At 50.1% G+C, this 20,805-nt stretch overlaps 1 protein-coding gene across 18 annotated transcripts in view; it reads right to left on the reverse strand.

Moving 5' to 3' along the window:
* Positions 1-20,805, reverse strand: part of Kif1a (kinesin family member 1A) — an 84,636-nt gene that overhangs the window by 53,356 nt on the left and 10,475 nt on the right. For all 18 annotated transcript variants that reach the window (XM_060368901.1, XM_060368900.1, XM_060368899.1 and 15 more), the window contains exons 2-10: positions 11,571-11,735; positions 7,280-7,356; positions 6,183-6,362; positions 5,541-5,606; positions 4,747-4,925; positions 3,565-3,676; positions 2,594-2,671; positions 1,838-1,903; positions 1,125-1,142 (exon numbers count right to left, since the gene is read on the reverse strand). In XM_060368901.1, coding sequence (XP_060224884.1) covers positions 1,125-1,142; positions 1,838-1,903; positions 2,594-2,671; positions 3,565-3,676; positions 4,747-4,925; positions 5,541-5,606; positions 6,183-6,362; positions 7,280-7,356; positions 11,571-11,676 — 882 coding nt within the window. In that variant the 5' untranslated portion in view covers positions 11,677-11,735. The remainder of the gene's footprint in view (positions 1-1,124; positions 1,143-1,837; positions 1,904-2,593; positions 2,672-3,564; positions 3,677-4,746; positions 4,926-5,540; positions 5,607-6,182; positions 6,363-7,279; positions 7,357-11,570; positions 11,736-20,805) is intronic.

Genomic DNA, 20,805 nt, shown 5'->3' on the forward strand with positions numbered 1-20,805 from the left:
ATGAGCACCACTATACACATGTGGCTGTCAGAAGACAACTTATAGAAGTTGGCTCTCCTTTCACCACGTGGATTCGGGGATCAAACTCAGGCAGCCACACTTGGTGACAAGCGTCTCTATGCACTGAGCCATCTGGCCAGCCTTCTTCCTTTTTCACATTGTTGGTGGAGATTTTGTCATGGCAATGAAGAAAGAATCAACACATACACTTTATTTCAGTTTCTTTAGAATTCTTACTCCGTTTCAAAACCTCTCATGTACTTCTTACGGTTCTATAAAATTCATGTGCCTGATGAATCATCACACTCCCCACGTCATTCCCCACAATTTCATCTCGTATGTCCACAATGCCACACCACACGCCATGCAGTTTCGCAAAATCACACAAATGGTCAGTCCCTGGCAGGATTCACCCTCGGCTTCTCCGGGCATTCCCCCCAAGGCTTCTCATAGTTCCTCAAATTCCCAGTCAGTTCCTCACAGTTTTCTGGAAATCTCCACCCACTCGAGGTCTCGTTCACTGTCCCGCCCTTGACCGCTTCTTTACAGTCTGACCGGATAGTATTGCGCAGTTGTGTGCACAGTCCCTGCGGTTTCCCCTTACACAGCTCCTGCGCCTGTTCACGGACCGCCTCACACAATCTGCATGCTTTCACCTGCTTCCTCTCAGACTGCCTCACAGGCTTTCCCTTACGCATACCAACCTCTCGCTGCCTCAGCAGCTCACCTCAGCCCTCCTGACTACATGCCAAACCCACTTGCCTGCCTGGCTCCTTGCCAGTCCTTAGGTCTTCTGCCTGAGGCCAGGCTTCTCCATAAAGTTTTCTATCCATTCAGATCAAAGAATTTCCCTTTGGGGCCACCATTGAGGGCCATTTTCCCCCCTGTGTAGAGTTCATCCCGGTTTGTAACTACATTTTCATGTTTCTCTTTATTGTGCCTCCCCAAGTGTGGAGCCGGATTGGTGTTGTTCATCCCAAGACCCAGGTCTGAAGTGAACTCATTCACTGTTTCTTCATTAAGTGAACAAATGAGGTGCAGGCCTTATTGCTGAGACTTGCAGAGTGGGAAGCTGGGGACAAGGCCACTCCCTTCCCAACCCCTTTCCCTGGAGATCAGCTTACCTTGTTGGGGCCAGAGTCCTGAAAAACAAAGGACAGAAAGAGTCTAAGAACCTGGAGTAAAGCCAGGGTCCAAGGGTACAGTGGACAGAGAGGACAAGCTGGCTCCAGAGGGACAAATTGTAGGCAGAAGCCCAAGTGCATGCTAGGTATCCGTCATTCACTGCCCAAACACAGCAAGCCACCCTAAGCTGGTCACGACAGGCAAATCGACCTCTCAGGCTGTTGTCATGCAGCGATCTTTGCATACTCTTAAGAATTTCAGAATTGGTGAGGCCTCTAGAATCCCCCCAGGGTGTTTTGGTAAGTAGACACTGCTGAGTCTTCCCATTGAGTAGACACCGTAGGGGATGTCAAACCCAGCTCCAAGGATTGTGGGCTCCCTCTAGAGGATGGCCTGTACCAGACCAACAGCGGTCAGAGCCAGCCACTGTGCTACCCATCCACGAGCCAACCCGCTCGCTGTCGACACGTGGTAACCCTCAGAAAGGAGTGAAGGGGAGGCGCATGGCCTCTGTTTTACAGGTGAGGAAGCTGGGGTTCTGACAAGAGCTGCTATTTCATTTTTAGCTTTATGGGCACTCTCCCCAGCTCCCTCTCCAAAGACAGAGCCAAGGAAAATGCGTGAAAGACAGCTTTTCCTTGGGGGCAGGTGAGGGTTGCATCTCTATAGTCCATCCCACCGACTTAGCTGCGGAAGCCTGGGGCCAACTCACCATTTCAGCCAGAGCAGAGATGACCTTTCCCAGGGTGGTCAAAGACTTGTTGATGTTGGCTCCCTCCTGTGGGAAGAGAAGGTGATCAGGACGGCAGGTGGCACCTGGAGCCCCTTGACCTAGCACGATCTCCTGGGGCCAGGACTGTGTGGCAGGTGCTGAGGCTCTAGGCTCTGGAGCTGATCTCTGAGGTCACTAGGCACAGAGGACACTGGGGCAAGCAACTGGACAGAGGTCCACTGTTTCTGCTCAGCTCCCATCAGCACCCTAGTTACCTTTCACACGCCCCCTCACAGTACATTAAGAGGCTCTTCCCAATCAACAGATCATGGCTTAAGTCAAATCAGGAGACACTCAGAAAAGCAAAAGTGCCCCTTCCTGACATGCAAGATTATTTCCAGAGAGGGTGTGCGCTCAGGACACAGGCTATCCAGCTCAGCCCACTGTCGGCCCACAGCCTGTCTCCCTGGGGTGGCAAACAGAGAGCACTGAATATGAAGTACAGTGAAGGGCACTATGGGCTTAGTCTCCAGCCGGTGTTTGTCCTCATTTACTAGAGCTGGAGTGCCAAGACTGGTGTTCTGCCTACTGAAGGTCAAAGGCTCCAGCCCGTGTACCCACCCCTCCACCCCTGTTCAGGCTTGCCTTTTGGTGGTGGCCTATCTCCAAACAGACTTCCTGTCCAGCCCTCCCCAGAGCACACTGGGCCTCTGCCAGGACTCAGTGCTCTTTCTGGGTGCGATAGCCTGGCCCTACCTTGAGTCGTGTGCCCTTGGCGCCTGTGGAGTCAGCTCGTTCACTGCCAGCCAGGTCCACCAGGCTGATTTTGCTCACCTGAAATGGCAGAAGCACCAAATGCAATCTCCTGCTGCAAGCCCCTAACGCAACGCTGCTGCAGGGCTGCGGAGTAGAGCCTGTCCCTCTGGGGACAGTGTCATGAGCACAGCTTTTTTGATGTTCTCTCCCAGCGAGACGCCACACCATCTCTTCAGAAGGCGCCCACACCTCCCATGGCCCTGCCTCCTTGGGCACTATACACAGCAACACAGGAGGCAGACTCAGTTAGGCACTGTCACCCATTCTCACAGATGTCTCTAATCATCCGTGATGGAATTTGAACACAGATCCAAAAAAGGCCTTAGCTGTTGCTCAGCTGCCTCACAGGGCCCTGGCCAGGCTTCCTTCAGTAAGCTGGTCGGTCAGGAAGTTGCCCCAGGAAGGCACAGCCTCTTCTGACCACATACTGGACATAAGAGGGACTCTCTCAGGAACCCTGGCAGTGAAACCTTGTCCTCTCTAGAGACCTCGGCTCTCCTCTGCCTTCCTGGCCTCTCGCTATTTCATAAAGACACAGTTCCCAGGTGACCCCAACACTGTCAGGAACTGACATGGACCCTACTTAGCTCCTCTATAGAGCTTTTCCCCCAGGAGGTTGAGAGAATGTTCACATAGGAGAACCTTCAGGTAAAGGGACACAGATACTGACAAGAGACTCAGAAGGACCCCGCTGCCCTCCCAGAAGACCCCCGGAAAGAACACCAGACAATGGGACCTCCAGGACTGTTCCTCCTCAGCACAGCCACCCGTGCGGAAAAAGATGCTGCCCACCATGTGTCCTGTTCCCAGTGTGGACCCTGCCCTGCCAGTCCGTATAAACACCAGTGTTACCCTCCACCCCTAACCCACCCTAGATGGAACCTGCCCACCCAGATCCCTCCACAGCTCACTTTCTCTGTGGTAATGTTGGTCTCTGCATCATGGCGCTTCTGGGTGAAGATGATGTTGAAGACAGCGTGGGAACGGCTGCTGGTCTCATTCATGTTTGTGGCCGCCACAGTCCTGAGAGCAGGAAGCTGCTTGAAGTTATCTGTCCCTTACCCAGTGGTCAGGCATGAGTGTTACTAGTGGACCAGTGTGCTCATCTAGGTCACTGGGGCTCAAATCCCTCAGCCTGGCTGCGACCACACCACCTGCCAGAACTCAAGCCCAGTGTCCATCTGCTAGTCAATCATGGACATGCTCAGCCCTCAAATGGCGTCGTGTGTATCGGGGGTATATATATTGAGTCTCAGGAGCCTCCTGCTACTGAGACTCAAGATCACAGAAGTCCTCATAGGCTTTGATGTGGGAACCCCCTTGGAAGGAGAAAATATCCATCTCCCATCTCATTGCCCCTCTGGGAAGCCCAAGGAGCCCACCACGTCCCTAGTAGCCAAACTCCACAGAACATAACAAGGGCCAACCATGTGGCCCTTCTGGAGAAAGAACCCGAGGCTGCCTGAGACAGGAGGGGGTTGGTCCCAACACTGCCCCAACCTTACAAGAACCTCACAGACTCTCCCAAGATGGAGATGCAACAGCTCAGAACCTGCCTCCGGCATGCAAAGGTCACAGTGTCCCTCACATGCACTGAGGGGCTTTATCATGAACTACCCTGAGGGGTTGTCAGGGTAGTTCAGGACACACACGCACACTACCTCGAGAGCTGAAGGCAGTCACCTGAGCAACCTGGGGCAACCTGTGTGTCAGAAGGACCATCATGCCAATCAATGTTCCAGGCTAAAGGAGATGGGTTGCTTATGGCCACCATGATGACCCTTACAGTTTCGAGACCTAGGCCTGACAGAACAGCTGCCTTCAGGCATGAAGACTGGCTTTCCAAGCTATTGGTATTCTGCCAGAGCCCTGTTGCTGGAGGTGACATGGCCCACATGCTCAGCCTACTAGGAGCCCTCATGTGGGCGGGAACCAAGGTATCCCCCATGTCCTCAGGCTGACCCATGTCCTCAGTGGCCTGGCACATGAGGCCCATACCTTCTTGGGAGCCATCACACAGACCTACCAAGGGGTGAACCCAATAGTGCCCTGAGGTGAAAGTGTGGCCAAGGAGAACAAGTCACCCCACACACCTGGCCTTGTTCCCTGAGTCCATGAGGTCCTGGATGTCATTGTAGGAGGTTACAGCCAGCTTGGAGAGGTCCTCCACATAGGGCCCCAGCAGAGGGTGCTCCCTCACACGCAGGTTGCCTTTGTTCTTGGGGTTCAAGAGGTCCCGAACCCTTTCACAGTAAATCTCCATGTAGCTGACCTGTAGAACAATACCATCAGGACCCCAAGTGAGGCTGAGCTATACTGTCAGGACCCTGTGGCAGGGCAGAGGGTTGATCCCTGGGCAGGGCACACAGAGCATCCCAGCCTGCGGCCTCTGTGTCACCTCTAGCTGCCTAGCCCTCCCTCCATGTAACAGACCTATAGGACCAAGCTATACCATTAGGGATCCCAAGGCAGGATGGCGGCTGCCTGATGGGCAGGGCACACAGAGGGCGCTCAGCCAGGGTCAGCCTACTTTTACCTGTCCAGCCCTCTCCCACGCAGAGCCACCTTGAGAACAGCCACATAGTACAAGGCCCTGCAGTCACCCTGAGGCTACCTCAGACACAGCACAGCCCAGGCTTTCCAGCTCTGTGGTGTCTGCCTCTGTACTTGGCAGAAGAAGTAGTTATGCAATAAACACCTGCCAGGAGTCAACTTCCCATCACCCTAGCTCTGAGAGTCTCCAAGTCCCATGTGGGCATGCAGACACAGTCATGGTGTGGACGAGTGACAGGAACAGATCCTCATTTTAGGTCAGAAGAGCATCACAGCTACACTCAGAACTCCCCAGATCTAAACTGAGAAACAAGCGGCAGGCAGGATGTCCTACCTCTACAGAGTAGGACATGTTGTCATTGGTCGTGTCATTGATTCGAGAGAAGAGGTCTTCACAGAGCTTCAAAGATGGAAGAAAACATGTTAGCTGCTGAGGGTGGCCCGGAGCCCTGTCCCTGATGGTGCTGTGGGCAGCTTGTGCCCAGGCAGGATACTGCTTTGCCAGACCCCTCTGGTCCCTCTCAAATGCACATTCCAGTGTAAAGGCCTGAATCCAAGCAGCCCATTGTCTGCTTCGTTCCCCTGGTCAGTATCTGACCCTTTCCTAGGTTATCTATTGCCCTGTTCTCATTTGCATAGAGGCTGGGGGCACCGTTCCTGAGCTGAGTATTCCTCCTCCTCTGACCAGGACAAGTGCTGGCCAGCTTGGATCCAGAGACCTCCTGCCTGGAGGAGAGAATGGCTGGGAGAGGTCAGACATAAAGTGGCTTCTGAGGAGCCATCTGTATCTCAAGCATATGCTCACCCCTTGTCTACCTGCCATCTGCCCAGCCGGTGCCTTGTCTTGTAGCTACGTCCCCGCTGGGCACCTTCTAAGGCTGACCTGCCCCTGCAGCCCATCCCAGGCAGCGCTCTGCCTCCCCACCCTTTCCCCCTCTCAAGCTGTCTCCCACTCTCCTCTAGACCCCAGTCATGCCTGTGGGATGATGCCTTGTTGGTCCTTCTCTTGCTTGCCCATCATAGTGTAGGACTTGCCAGCCCCTGTCTGCCCATAGGCAAAGATGCACACATTGTAGCCCTCGAAGGCATGCTGTAGCATCTCTTCCCCGATGTCCCTGTAGACCTGCTTCTGAGAGGCATAGTTGATGTCTTCGGGCTGCAGAGAGAGGAGGTGTGGCTATAGGAGGCTATAAGTTCTCCAGAGTCCTCAGAGCCCAAATGGGGACAGGGCCTTGAGGTGAAAAGACGTGCTATGGTACATCCCAATCCTGACCGGGAGTGGCTTTCTGAGGGGTCCTCTGAGTCACGAATGAGAGACATTGTGGCTGGGCAGTGGAGGGGGGCAGGGCAAAGAGATCAGCAGAGAGAGCAGAATGTGCAAAGGCCCACATGTAAGAGCTCAGCCCAGCCGGTTCATGTGACGGTGGTGGGTTTAGCAATAGCTAGAGCTGAAAGGAAGCAGGCCTCATGGGGCTCAAGGACCCTTTGGGCTATCCTATGACATCTGGACATTATCCTGAGGGCAGAGGGTTCCCCAGGCAGAGAAACAGCATGGTTAAACCAAAGGACAAAACTGAGGAGAAGGGCTAAAAAGATTTGGGGTGGGGGGGAGGGAGCAGCAACAGGAAACTCTGGAAACACATTCAAAGAGACAGAGGCCAGAGAGATCGAGGGGGTGGACTGCATGTTTCCAGAAGGATCCATGAAAGGGCGGAACACAAGCAGGGCTTGGTGTGGATTGGAGGCGGGGACTGGGGAGGGAGGAGACCAGAGTCCTCACATCGCTCAGCTTTCAGGGTCCTGGAGCCCATAGGTAGGGCTCAGCTTTGGGTTTTCTGGGTTTGGAATGTCTGGGGAAGGAGAGAAGACAAGTGGGTGGTCACAGCTGTGCTGCTGGGACTATGAGCAAAAGGATCTGGTCCTTATAGGTTGGCCCTCCAAGCGATAGGGTAGAGTCTTCATCCTATCTTATAGGGGAGCATGCAGCAGAGGTCTCTGGCCTCCTGGGGGTCACACTGCAATCAGAGCAGGGCCAGTGTCCACACCAGCTGCTTCCCACCAGACGCAGCTCACCGAGGTGTGTGACCAGTAGGAGTAATCGAAGCTGAAGCTCTTGGGTGTCTCCTTGGGCTGTTTGGGGTTGACGATCGCTGCAAGGGCACAAGAAAACAAGACTGGTTGATTCTATGCTGTGGAGTCTCAACTGTCCGCTGCCTCCTCAAGCAAGAGCCTAGTCCTCAGAGGGCCCCAGGCAGCCAGACCCGCAAACTAGATGGGACCAGAGACCCCCTTGCAGGGGGAGTCTCTGCTTTGAGGTGGACTCCCGGATGCCAGGGGGCACCACCAGGCCAGGCCTGTCTTCTGGTGTCTCCTTCCTGAAGACAGTCACACTGCAGGCTCCAGCTCCCCTAGTCAAGGGTCATCTACCTTCCCTGCCTGGCACACTTGTGCCTCCAAAGTAGCTGAAGTCGAGGGCACCCTGTGACATTCCCAGTCCTGGCTCTTGCAGGAACTCTTATGCCTGCATGGCTCATAGCTCATCAGCGGGGGGAGGCATGCTCACTGTCCTACAGGGGGCACGCATTGCAGGCATATCACAGTCTTTTCCTCTCCTGTTGTTAGGCAGTGAGCGCCATCTAGCCGTACTGTTATAACCCAAGCTCACGGGCCTATCCTGACCTGTTTCTCGTAAGGTATCACGGTGCCCGCTTCCTCCTCCATCTTCACAGAGGCCCCAGCCCAACCTCTACATGGCTGAGGCAGCACATCTTAATCTTACAGCCAGGACAAATTCTGAGTGAGTACTGACGTGTCACCCACAGCTGGGCCCTGAAGTTTCTCAGTAGAGACCCCCAAGAGTCCAGGAAGCCTGCATTGCCCCACACATATCCTACAACTTTTACCCCCAACAGGTAAACGCACAGCACTTATGCTCAGTAGCCACGGGGGGGAGGGTGTGTGTGACTGGATTCCCACACCCTAAAGCTGTGGTCTCCAGCCTGTCAAACAAAATACCTGTGTTGATGTAGGCTGAGGATTCCAGGCCAGATGCAACCCTTCCCTGGGTCCTCACATCCATAAAGGACATGGACCAATCAGAGTCACCATTGGTTCTGGAAAGTAACGCTGCCCCACCCCCAGGACTCTGTCAACTTGGGACCAGCTTTCCTTAGTGAGAATCACAATACAGCCTCTAGAATACCGTGGTACACCCCACCAGCCAGCATCCAAAATGACTTCCAGCCCTATGGGGAGGGACAACATGCCTCTTCTCAGTCATGACTGAGCTGTTCTCCAAAACCTGTACCAACTTCAAAATGAACTCCCTGGTCTGTCAAGGTGTTTGGACATGGGAGTCCCTGCAGATGGAGTTTATTACAGTGATGTCCTCTGTTGTGACTGATCTCCTTACAAAAGGGGGGAGTTTGGAGACACACATACGGGAGGATGCTACATCAAGCTATAAGTGGTTCATATAGCTTCACTTCAAGCTATAGGGGGAAAGTCCACTGTGGGGTCTCCCCGGCATAGAATTCTGGGCATGGGCCTGCTTGCTCCTGCCCCCAACAACCTGTCTCCTCAACACTGCAGTCTATGATAATGAAAGTACCTTCAGTCATTACCCATGGGACCTAAGCTCCTGAGAGGGGGAGATTCCCCTGCAGTTCACACAGCAGCAGCAGGCCTAGCTGTCCAACCACAGCTCCCAGCTCACCCTGCAAAGGCCTATTTTGTGCCAACAACCCCACCCCCAACAGTCCGTTTCTCATAGAAGCAGAGCCCATTAGGCCAGAAAGCAACAGGCTGCGTGTGGAAGCAGGAGGAGGGCAAAATGGGGCCACTCAGGCCTAGAAGCCAGTCCACTGGACCAGCTCATTAAAGGCTCCATCCCTTCCACCCTTATTCTGCCTGGGCCCCTGGGAGGCAGGCTCTTTCAAGAGAAGTCACACAATGCCAGGCCTGTGGGGCCTGCACAGGGGTGGCCACCCGTTGGGGAGGACAAATGTGGGGGTGGGGCAGTGTGCGGGGTGGGGAGGGAAGAAAGTAATCGAGCAGTTTTCTCAGGGTCAGACTGTCTCCCTGCAGCCAGGAGCACAGCAGAGCGAGGAGCGGCTGCTGAGCGGATGCAGGGGCAGCTGTCTTCCGACCCGGGGGTTCTCTGTGAGAGTAGAGTGTTCAGAAATGACCTGGGATTTGAACTGTGGGGAGTACCTAGCATCAATCACTCCTTTGCACAGGTGGGGAAACTGAGGCCTAAAGGGATGACCCACCAAGGTCGGTCCCAAGTAATCCAAAAGCATAGTGCAGCCCCTCCAGGTTCTTTATCCCTGGCTCTCCTGGAGTTCACTCAGGGCCACATCCTGGGAACCTGTCATCAGCCTGCCCTGAGGCCTGCACAGAGACATGGCTAAACCAGAGCCTCACCGTCTTCTTGTCCTTTGAGTATAGGATATGACTTAAGGAGCGCAAAAGCTGAGAGGTGTAGCCTGCCCCATTGTATAGTGAAGGTATGGACCATGAATAAGACACACAAAACCCCACTGTGACAGGCCCAGGCTGGCTGTGTCAGCGACAGATGGACAGATGTAGCACTGATGACCCAGCCGCTAGGTCGGGAACGCTCAGACAAAGAACGTTATTTACCCAGATGACAATTACAGACTAACAGGACCTAAAGGTGCCTGGTGCACCCACAGTGACCCCAAAGTCCTCCTCCTCCTCCCCCCTCACTAGGCCTAGTGGCCACCCAAAGAGACAGCAATGGATACAATCTGAGACCCTTAATGTAGCAGCTACCTGTGAGCTAGGAAATGACAGAGCAGATGCTTGCACAGGACTAAACACAGTGAGAGTCCTGTCGTTACCTGACACCCTACGGAGGGACCACATAGCCGTTGGTGCTAGCCGTTGGATACAGTCTGTACCAGCAAGAGCTTGTGGAAGCCCATGGATAGAACCCACGTCACACCCAGGCTCACGTGTCCATCAAGCCCAGACAACCCTGAACAGAGGTGGCAACCTGTTCCTATCCTAAGACGCAAGCTTTTTAAGGTGGACTGTCATCAGTGAAGTCTACTCAAACACTGGGCCATTTAAAAAGGACCCCAAAGTGAGCCCACCCAACCTAGGGAGTCAGAGGCAAGGCTGACAGCACCCCTAGTGGAGGAATGAGGGGACTGCATCCACAGATGGCCCTGCTAAGTTCTGCTCACAGACTGGGTGTGTTTATCAGATCTTGAAAATCCAGCAAGCCTCCCACTGTCATCTGCCCACCTCTCTGCCTGTCTATCACATCTCATTACGAAATCTCCCCCATAAAAAAGAATGAACAGACAAGTGCCTCTGAGACTGGGCTTGTGCCCCACCCTAGCAGTCAGATCCTGCTGCTTCTGGGAACTTTGGGGCAGGTCTATGTCCAGGGCCTTAAGAAAGGGTGTCCACTGGTTTACTGCCTCCTGCTCCCCAAGGTTAGAACCCTCCTCCTGACTTGTCAGAGTCTGACATGACCAAATGAGAAACACGGTAAAGAGCAGACAAAGCAGGGAGCAGAAACCCCAGAGCTGTAACCATACCTACCCTGACTTAAATAGTATTGGCTTGCACCCCTCAAATTCATATTCCTGGAACCTCAGAGTGTTGTCTTATCTGGAAGCAGCCTCTTTTTTTCCTTTGGCTGAACCTCACTATGGTACCCAAGCTGGGCTTGAACTCCTAGTTTTAGGTAGTGCTCCTACCTCAGCCTCCCAAGTAGCTGAGACCAAGTACAGGTTTGAAAACAGCATGGTAAAGACGGGGTTACTGTTAAAGTGGAGTCACAATGAATTCAGTTATACCTTAAAAGAGGCCACCTGAGGACACATATATACATCCAGATATGCTAGCAAATGCCTGTGTGTCAGGCCAACCTGGAATTACAACATAGGACATTGAAGCAAGAGTTCAAGGACAGCCTGGGCTACAGTGTGAATATTAATCCATCTTAAGATACACTCTGAGACTCCATCTCAAACAACCAGAACACCGGGAACACAGATAGCAGGGACACCAAGGGACAATGTGGGCAGACATGGGAGCAACGTGGCCACAAGCCCAACCAGGCAGCAACCATCAGACACCTGCAGAGGAAGAAAGCATGGTCCTCTGTGGCACCTACCCACGCCTTGATTTTGAATGTCTGGCTTCCAGAACCTGAGAACAAATTTCTGTTTCCTCAAGCTGTCTTCTGTGGGCATCATGAGCCTGGGGACCCCCACACCACGTGGGTGAGGAAGGCTCAGAGCTCTTACACTAGGCTAAGTTAGGTTGGCTCTTGGGTCCCATGTGACCAGCAGTTGGTGGTGTGGCCATTAAGGCCAGTACTTACTCGTGGTGCTGCCTGACATCTGAATGATGCACTTGGAGTCCCGGCTCATTTCACGAGAGTTGAAGGGGCGGACACGCACCGCCACCTTCACAGAGGCCCCGGCCATTTCTGTGGAGTTTGTCGGTAATTCAGCAGCTGTGCTTGTCCCAGAGAGGGCAGGGTCACCTGTGGGGGCAGGAAGGGCAACACAGATTAGGAACAGTATTCAAAGAGGCTGTACCAAGGTGCCTGGCTGTGCCCTTCTCCCTCCAACCTCCCCCAGTGACAGTGGGGTGACCAGCCAACAGGACACAGAACTGGGGAGCAGGTAGCTACAGAGGAGGAAGGCACTAATTTTAACAGCACAGAGCTAAGCTGAGTGTAAGGAGCCCTCAGTTCCAGAACAAGAATGTGACCCTCCAGTGAAGAAAACTGCTTTCCCTTCTCTCGGCAGCTATCATTTCTTGGTTACGGATGGGACTTTGTGCCCACTTCCCTTTCCCAGTGCTGGGATTTTTTTTTTTTTTCTGGTTGAACTTGTGCAGATTTTGAGCATGAGTAACAATGGGTATATCAGCTTCACTCCAGGGCAGGCTGCATGCTCAGGAATAGTTCACCAACCCAAAACAGACTCTTACTGTCTTTTTGTTTTGCTTACTTGTGTGTGTGTCACGGGTGGGGAGAGAGTGTATGCTTGCTCTTGTATTGTTTAGGTTTGGTTTTTAAGGGAAAGAATATGAAGTTGGTGAGTAGACAGGAGGAGAGAGCTAGGAGAAGCTAGGGAAGGAGAAAGAATGTGACCCACGTACACTGTAAGAAAAATCTTCTCACTAAATTTTAAAAAGAAGAAAGCAGTGAGCCTCACACCTACAGGGCTCCTCAGGCAAGGGTTAGACATGGACGGGTCTCAGTCTGCTCCTGGTCCTGCCTCTCCCTGGCTATGTGATTGACCCATGGGCTGTGGCAAATCTCAAGTGATCAAAGGGCAGGGTTGAAACCAATGGCCTCATATACAAGCTGGAACTGGGGCATGATGGGCCCTCAGTAAACAGCTCTTCAGAGGCTGCAGGTGAGGGACAGATCCCTCTACTACTGAGGGTGGACAAATCCACCTAGAACAAAGCCTGGTGAGAGCTGGACTTGAGCTCACTCCTTCACAGCAGCCCCTGAAGTCCCAAGGCACAGTGCCCTCCCCTCTTTGAAAGCATGCGCCACCTTCCCCAAGTCTATGAGTGACAACCCAAGAAGGGAAGATGATCTCTGTTTCCTTGTGTTGACGTCCTAGCTAGGGAGGAGAGTGGAGCACACGTGAGCCCTTGAAGCCCTAGGACAAGAGTCCTAGGTTGCGTGCATGCAGAAGCACACCGTGTGCCCATTAAGGTGGTATTCTGTGATAGAATAACCCCAAGCCCAGAAATAGGAAGTCATTCGAGAGGAAGAAACTGTTTATGAGAACAGATGACATGGTAAGTTCTTCATTCTCCTCAAATTTAGTCTCACAGATGCTCAATCCCTGTAACCCAGATATTCTTGACAGGATTTTCAGTGAAATCTGGCAAGATAAGATTTTTGGAAAATGAGGACAAAGAATGGGCTGCACCCCCTCCCAGCCATCACATACACTACAAAGCTGTGCTCATTTAAAGGCTGGCAATGGCGTCTGATCTCGTTTTGTTTCTGTGGCTGTGATAAAACAGACCAAAAGCAGCCTGGGGAGGAAAGGATTTATTTGGCTGATACTTCTAGGTGGCAATCCATCACCGAGGGACAGGAATCTGAAGCAGAAACCATGGAGGAATGCTGCTTGTTGGTTCTCTCGCAGGTTCATATCCAGCTGGCCCCCTGCCTAGGGAATGGTGTCACTCACAGTGGGCCGGTCCCTCCTGCATCAATTAATAATCAAGACAGCACCCTACAGGCATGCCCCTAGGCAATCTGATTTAGGCAGTTCTCCAATCCAGGTGTTTCCTCGCCAGTGACTCTAGGCCAGTGGTTCTCAACCTATGGGTCACAACCCTGTTGGGGGAGCTAACTATCTTTTCACAGGAGTCACTTAAGACCATCAGAAAACACAGATATGTATATTACAGTTCATAACAGTTGCAAAATTACAGTTATGAAGCATCAACAAAAATAATTTTATGGTTGGGGGGTCCCCACAATATGATGAACCATATTAAAGGGTCTAAACATGAAGAAGATTGAGAACCACCGCTCTAGGCTATGTCAATTTGGCAATCAAATCAAAGCTGATTAGAACAACACCTAAGCTGGAGGGTCTCTGAAAACAGAGCAGGTCCATAGACTCTGACACTGACACACTAACATGCTCTCTCTCTCTCTCTCTCTCTCTCTCTCTCTCTCTCTCTCTCTCAACAATAATGTTTTACAAGATAAGTATTGGGGGACTGAAGAGATGGCTCAGCAGTTAAGCATACTGGCTACTCTTTCAGAGGACCCAGGTTTAATTTCCAGAATCCACACAGCAGCTCAAAACCATTTGTTGTTCTGATGCCCTCTTCTGGCCTTCATAGACACTGCACACATGTGGTGCACAGACATGTATGCAGGCAAAAAACACACATATACAATGAAGAATAAATTAAGGTCAGCATTGGGCAACTGGTTTTGCCACATTTAAGCAGAAGCGGGAGCACAAATACACAGGGCTGCTCCCACTCTGGAACAAAGAAACAGAGCGGTCATCTCAGAAACCAGCATTCCTGGCTCTGGCAGGTGGGCAGCTGTTGCAAATAAAACGTTCAAATCTGCAGCAAAGGATTCAGAAAGTTACTGAAGCAGTGTGAGTACAGGCCAAGATTCCAGGGCAGGGGCTCCAGGGGCTGCTGGGACAGAGAACACTGAGCAGAGCTGGCTCCCAGCCCATTTGCATTCTGGACACGTGGTGAGACGCCGAGAGATTGGAGTCTTTCCAGGCAGAGAGCTGTTGCTGAATGACAGAAAAACCTGCAGGACTGTGGTGGAGGAAAAAAACAGGAAGCCAAGATCTCAGAAGGAAGTGGAATGCCAAGGTGGCCACACAGGCAGCCATTCCGTGAAGACATCTGGAAAGTTCTAAACCAAAGGTGTAGAATTTAAGAGCCCAAGCCCAAAGCATCTGAAAGTCAAAGACTTCCAGTGTTAGGAAAGCGCTCCAGACTACAGAAGTCATAGAGGCCAGTCTCGGAAGCCCAGAAATGTGCAGCAGAGCTTGGTAGACAAGGTCCCATCAATGAGAGCTGCTATCGCCTGGCCTCAAGTGGACTGTGACTAGAAGAGGCATGCCACCTGCAATGGGGCACAGCAGTGTCAGGGTCTGGGCATCTCGGTCAGCAGCGTGAGCCCTGACAGCAAACATTACAAGGCTTGGGGCTGGAGAGATGGCTCAGCAGTTTAAACAGCTTGCTGCTCCTGCAGAGGACCTGGATTCAGTTCCCAGCACCCACATAGCCGCTGGAAGCCACCTGTAATTCCAGTTCTAGAGGATCCAATGCCTTCTTCTGGTGTCCTCCTAGGGCACATACAGACAGATATGCAGACAAAACATTTATGCACATAAAATAAAAATAAATAAATATTTAAAAGGAGTCTGGGAGCTGTCATTAAAGTAAAAAGTTGCAGGGCATTAAGGGACGTGAAGAGGAAAACCAAAACTTCAATTGGGGGGGCTTCACACTAGATGGTTCTACAGACCTAGGAACTATCAGCATGGACTTTAAGATCATCATGACCAGCATGTTCAAAAAACAGGGCACAGGGAGACAGGCTGCCAAGAGGGGAAGAGTTTTACCAGATTAGTTTTTTGGTTTGAAGTTCAAACAAATATTTATCTTATGTGCATGAGTGTTTTGCCTGGTACCCATGAGGCCAGAAGAGGGCACCAGATCCCCAGAACCTGGAGTTGTTACGTTAAGTATGGATGGAAGGTTGTGAGCACCATGTGGATGCTGTGAGCGGAACCTGGATCCTTTGCAAGATCAACAAACACTCTAACTTTGGATCTGTCTCTCCAGCCCCAGAATTGGAAACTACAAAGGATCAAAAGGAAATTCTCAAACTAAAAAAGAAAAAAAAAAATTCAGTGACGGAAACGAAAAGGCGAAGACGCTGTATAGAACTGAGTAAGCAGGACAAGTAGCAGTGCCGGAGTCAAGGGCACGTGTCTGTAGCGGAGACTCAAAAGATAAAACGATAAGAGCTCAGGGGGGTGAGAGGCTTAGTCCGATTATGTCCCTCTCAGCTTCATATGCTGAGACCCTAACCCCCAAAGTGTTGGAACATCTGGAAACATCTGGGTCAAGAGGATGAGGCCTCCATGTGGCTTAGCTCATTTATGAAGGAGACCTGAGAGGGAACCCAGGCTGCTTCCTCCATATGAGGACACAGCAAGAAAGTGCCAGAGAGTGGGCCTGCCTCAGGCACTGAGTGCACCTCATCACAGCCTTCCAGGCTCCAGACCTGCAGGAAGTGAATCACTACTGTTCGAAGCAGCCCGAGACAGCAGAGCAACACCTAGCCCAGTCATGAGCCTCGGAAGCTGCTGCCGCCGTCCTGTCGGTTGGTGGTCCCTGACGCCTCTTGCTCTACAACAGCTGAACGACTCCCATTTGCCTGTTGCTGCTTTTGCTTTCTGTACCTTGGGGTCATCTCTGAAAACTACCTGCTGGTTCTGATGTCCAGGAGCACCCTATGTCATCAGTACTTTCACATCTCAGATCTTACATACATACTCACTTACCCAGTTTGGAGTTACTTATACTGAGTAAGAGACAGGCTCTACCTTCATTCTGCACAGGGACAACTGGCTGTCTGAGCACTACTTATGGTAGATTGATTGTCCTTTTCCGTGTGTGTGTTCTTTTTTGTTTTTGTTTCTTCTTCTTCTTTTTTTTTTTTTTTTTTTTTTTTTTTTTTTTTTTTTTTTGTCTTGAGACAAGGTTTTCTTACACAGCCCTGGCAGTCCCGGAACTTACAAGCTGGCCTCAATTCCTGTGCTGAGATTAAAGCCGTGCACTCCCACTCAGCCCATGTGTATCCTTATACTTTTGTCCACAGCAGTTGGCGGTAGATGTGGGGCTTACTTCCAGCTCTCATTCTGTCCCATTTGTCTGTGTACCTATCTGCATTTACGTCACTGTCATGCTGTTTTGATTACAACAGATATGCAGTATATTTTTATTTTAGGCATTATAATCCCTTCTGCCCCTCTCCACCCACCCCCCACACAACTACCTCCAATCCTGCTTAAAATAGCCTTGGCTTATTTAGAGTTTATTTTGGATCCATGTAAATCAGTACTATGTTTTTTCTAGTTCTCTGAAGAATACCATTGATGTGTTTGTTTTGTTTTTGAGGGAGGGTCTCTTGTACCCCATGCTGGCCCCAAACTTGCTATGGAGCTGAAGATGACTTTGAACTGTATTCTAATCCTCTTGCCTCCTCTTCCCAAAAGCTGGGATTACTGGCGTATGCCATCATGCCAGCTGTCGCTTACATTTAGATGGGGATTACATTGAATCTAAATTTCTTGGAAGATATGGACATTTTAACAATGATAGCTATTTCAACCAAAAAAATAGGATTTCCTGGTGTGTGTGTGTGTGTGTGTGTGTTAGGTGTATATGAGTTCATTGATACTGTGTGTCTTCTTTAGTTTCTTTCATCAGTGTTTTGTAATTTTCATACTAAAAAATGTAATGGAAATTTTGGTTTCTTTTAAACTCAGTTATGTTGTATAAATGTTTTTGTGTGGGATTTCAGTTTGGGCATTAGTTTGTCAACAGCTGATAATTGTCTTGTGTGGGGTGTGGCCTTTGCCAGCTGATAATGGCCTGCCTCGTGCAGCAGGAAGAAGGGCTAGGACTCCGAGTCTGGGACTCTGAGGGTTATGAATATGAAAGCCCGGAGAGAGAAGGTGTGGCCTGTGGCAGTTTGGAGAAGCCAGAGACTGAGGTGCAGTGGTTTGGAGCAGAGAGAAACATTTCAGTGTAGTGGCCTGGAGGAGACTGCTGTGGGCGGAGATTGGTATAGCCCCCTAAGAACCCATCAACCCTAAAGAGCCAAGAGAAGCAAAGCATCTGTACCCCCTCTCCCCACTAACCTTCTCTCTCCTACCTAAGGTTTGGGGTGTGGAAGAGAGAGGTTTTAAGGAACCCCAAATAATCCAAGAAAAAATTCCCAGCATCACTGTAAAGTGTTGGCGAGAGTCTGCTCGGTGGCTAAGAGCACTTGCTCAGTTGCCAGCACCGCACTGTGGTGCACAACCATCTATAACCCCAGTTCCAGGGAATCCAGTCCCCTCCTCTGACCTCTGTGAGCACCAGGCAGGCTTGTGCTGCACATGCATACAAGCAGGCAAAACATTCAAACGCCTAAAATAAAACACTTCTAAACAAAGAGGAAAGTGGTGAGGTCTTGTCTAGAGCTTAGAGAAAGCTCCCAGCTTCCCCAGTGAATGTAATGTTAGTTACAAGCTTATTATTAAAGTTCTTTATCATGATATGTTCATTATATGCATCTAATTTTTCTCAGTGTGGTTGGTTGGTTTATTTCATAGCGGGAAGTTGAATTTCATCAGCTACCTTGCTTTATCTGTTGAAATGACATTTTGCTTTTTATTTTGTTGACGGTGACTGGCTTGGATGACTTACATACTGAACCATCCTTGCATCTCTGCGAGGAATGTCACTTGACTGTGGCATAATATCTTTCCAATGCTGTTGAAGATTTTTACTTCTATGTTCATTAAGGATCTTTTCTTTCTTTTTACTTATAGGATTTTTTTTCTTGATGGTAGTTTTCTTCATTTTATGTAGGAATTTGGCTGTTCTGTTGCTCTGTGCTCTCTCCTGTTTGCTACCCTCGGGGAAAACCAGCTCCTTTCCTCAGTTCTAGTTTATGTTCTTTTCCAGTGGAATTTCAGGACAGAGACCATGAATGGATGAATCTCAAAAACATGACATTGAAATAAACAAAACACAAAGGGTAAACCCCAGAACTGTCTCTTCATACAGTGCTTAAAATAATAATGAATAAGCCCATTATTTTGCTTAAGAAAGATAGCTTTTAAAAAGCCTACACAAGGATTGAAGAGACGGTCAGAGGTTAAGGACCCTGGCTGTTCTTCCAAAGGTCCAAAATCCAAGTCCCAGCAACCACGTGGTGGCTCACAACCATCTGCGACGTGACCACCTAGACTTGGTGCCCTCTTCTGGCCTGCAGGCACAAATGCAGCAGAATACTGTATAAAAACTGGTGATTTTTCTAAAGAAATTCAGTACATCATTTGATTTTTCTGGGCATACTAACTTTAAAAGAACTATTTTTAGCCCAGAGAGGCAGGTTGGTCTCTATGAGTTCAAGGCCAGCCTGGCCTACATAGTGAGTTCCAGAACAACCAGGGCTACACAGAGAAACCCTGTTTCAAAAAACCAAACTGAGTATCAACACACACACACACACACACACACACACACACACACACACACCTGTAATCCCAGCACATAAGCACTTAAGAAGCTGATGTAGGTTTAGAGTTCTGTACCTGCCTGAGCCACATGTCTCCAAGCAAACAAAAACAAAACTCATTTTTGGTCATCCATTTGTGGGTTTTGGTTTTGTTTTGTTTTGTTTTTTGTTTGGTTTGGTTTTGTGTGTGTGTGTGTGTGTGTGTGTGTGTGAAGACAAGAGTAAGTTTTGTCACTAAAATGAACATTTCTCAGTAGAGAGAAGAAGAGTAGAGGAGATGGCCACCACTGGCATACATTACAGAGCACCTAGAAATCCAGGACAAATGACACACATCAGAAACAAGAGAGAAAACCTACCCAGGAAACAAAAATGAATGAAAAGTGCATAACTAGCACTACTGAAATAAGGGTGCCCTGTCAGCAAGAAGGCAAGGGCCCTTGCTGATGCCAGGCACCAGAGACCTGGGACCACGTGCCAGCAGGCAGACCACTCGTGACTGCAAACACCACTGCAGGAGAGCTGATCTCCCAGAGCTACACCCTCAGCGACTGCAAGGCCAGGAGATGTTCACCATTAAAGGGACACACACAGGGGATTGTTTCAACAACATTCAGACAGAAGGACACCAGGAGTGACAAAGCTAGAGTTTCTGAGACTCTAAGGCCATGGCTTGTCCTCACGGAGGTGCAGTTTAAAATTGAGAATACCTGTGTGACCCACAGCACCCAAGCTGATCTCAGCGTCAGATCTGAAGCCCTGGTGACAAGCCACAGGCCTTTCTGTAAAGTACCCCACCCATGCTCCCCAACTCCCGTCTCCCCAGTACAGATGGCCAGCCATATGCAAGCTCAAAAATCATAGATTGCCAAGCAAATGGAAAAGCAATTAATTTCACTAGATTAAAGGGATGAGGGAGGGAGAGAGGAATCAGGCATCAGATTTTTAAATGCCCAGACTCAGCTGCCTTAAATGTTTCCTAAAGAAAGCAGTAATTGGAAACAATGGCACAAAATATGAACTCTTAGAAATTTAAAACTCAGAAGTCCACAAAGGAACTCCCAATGACTTACAGATTGTGTCAAATGGATCACTTCATTTAAAAATAAACTTAAATAGTCATAACAACAACAAAACTCACATATTTAGAAATATTAAAAATAAACTTTTAAATAATGGATACATCAAAGAAGTCATGCTGGAGCTACTGAAATTCTTAGTAAATAGTAATGAAAATACTATTAGCAGAATAGGGCTCCCACTTCCAGCCAGGATGGAGTCATGTGGCCCAGATTTAGCTCTCAGAGTTTGGGTGGAGGAGGAAGTCGGAAAGTTCTGGAAAGGAAGAGACTGCTCACAACTCCAGATATTTGCCAGTGATGCCCCTGAACCTTGCACAGTGTCATCCCATGGCCATGTGATGCAGAGACAAAAGAACAGCGCAGTTGAAGGCGAAACAGTCCCCAATGCTTGCACCAAGTAAGGAGGTATTTATGATTCAGTCATTCAGGATAGCGTCCTCTCTGCCCCAGGAATTCCATGGAGACACCAAAAAACTCTGTCTTAGTTGGGTGAGTCTGTGCTTCCCTACAGGAAATATACTGTAGAGAAGTTTAATGGGCTTTGGTGGACAAAGCCATCCCTCCAGAGAGCTGCCAGCCTGACAGAGCAACCAAGCACTCTAGAGATAAAATGGATAACTCAGGCCACAGGGTAAAAACCACCTTTAGAGCCAATAAATATTAGATGTTCCAAGAAGGAGGAAAACCTGTAACTAGGGAAAAGCCAG

The sequence above is a fragment of the Meriones unguiculatus genome, chromosome 15 (genome assembly GCF_030254825.1).
Source record: "Meriones unguiculatus strain TT.TT164.6M chromosome 15, Bangor_MerUng_6.1, whole genome shotgun sequence".
Classification (NCBI taxonomy): Eukaryota; Metazoa; Chordata; class Mammalia; order Rodentia; family Muridae; genus Meriones; species Meriones unguiculatus.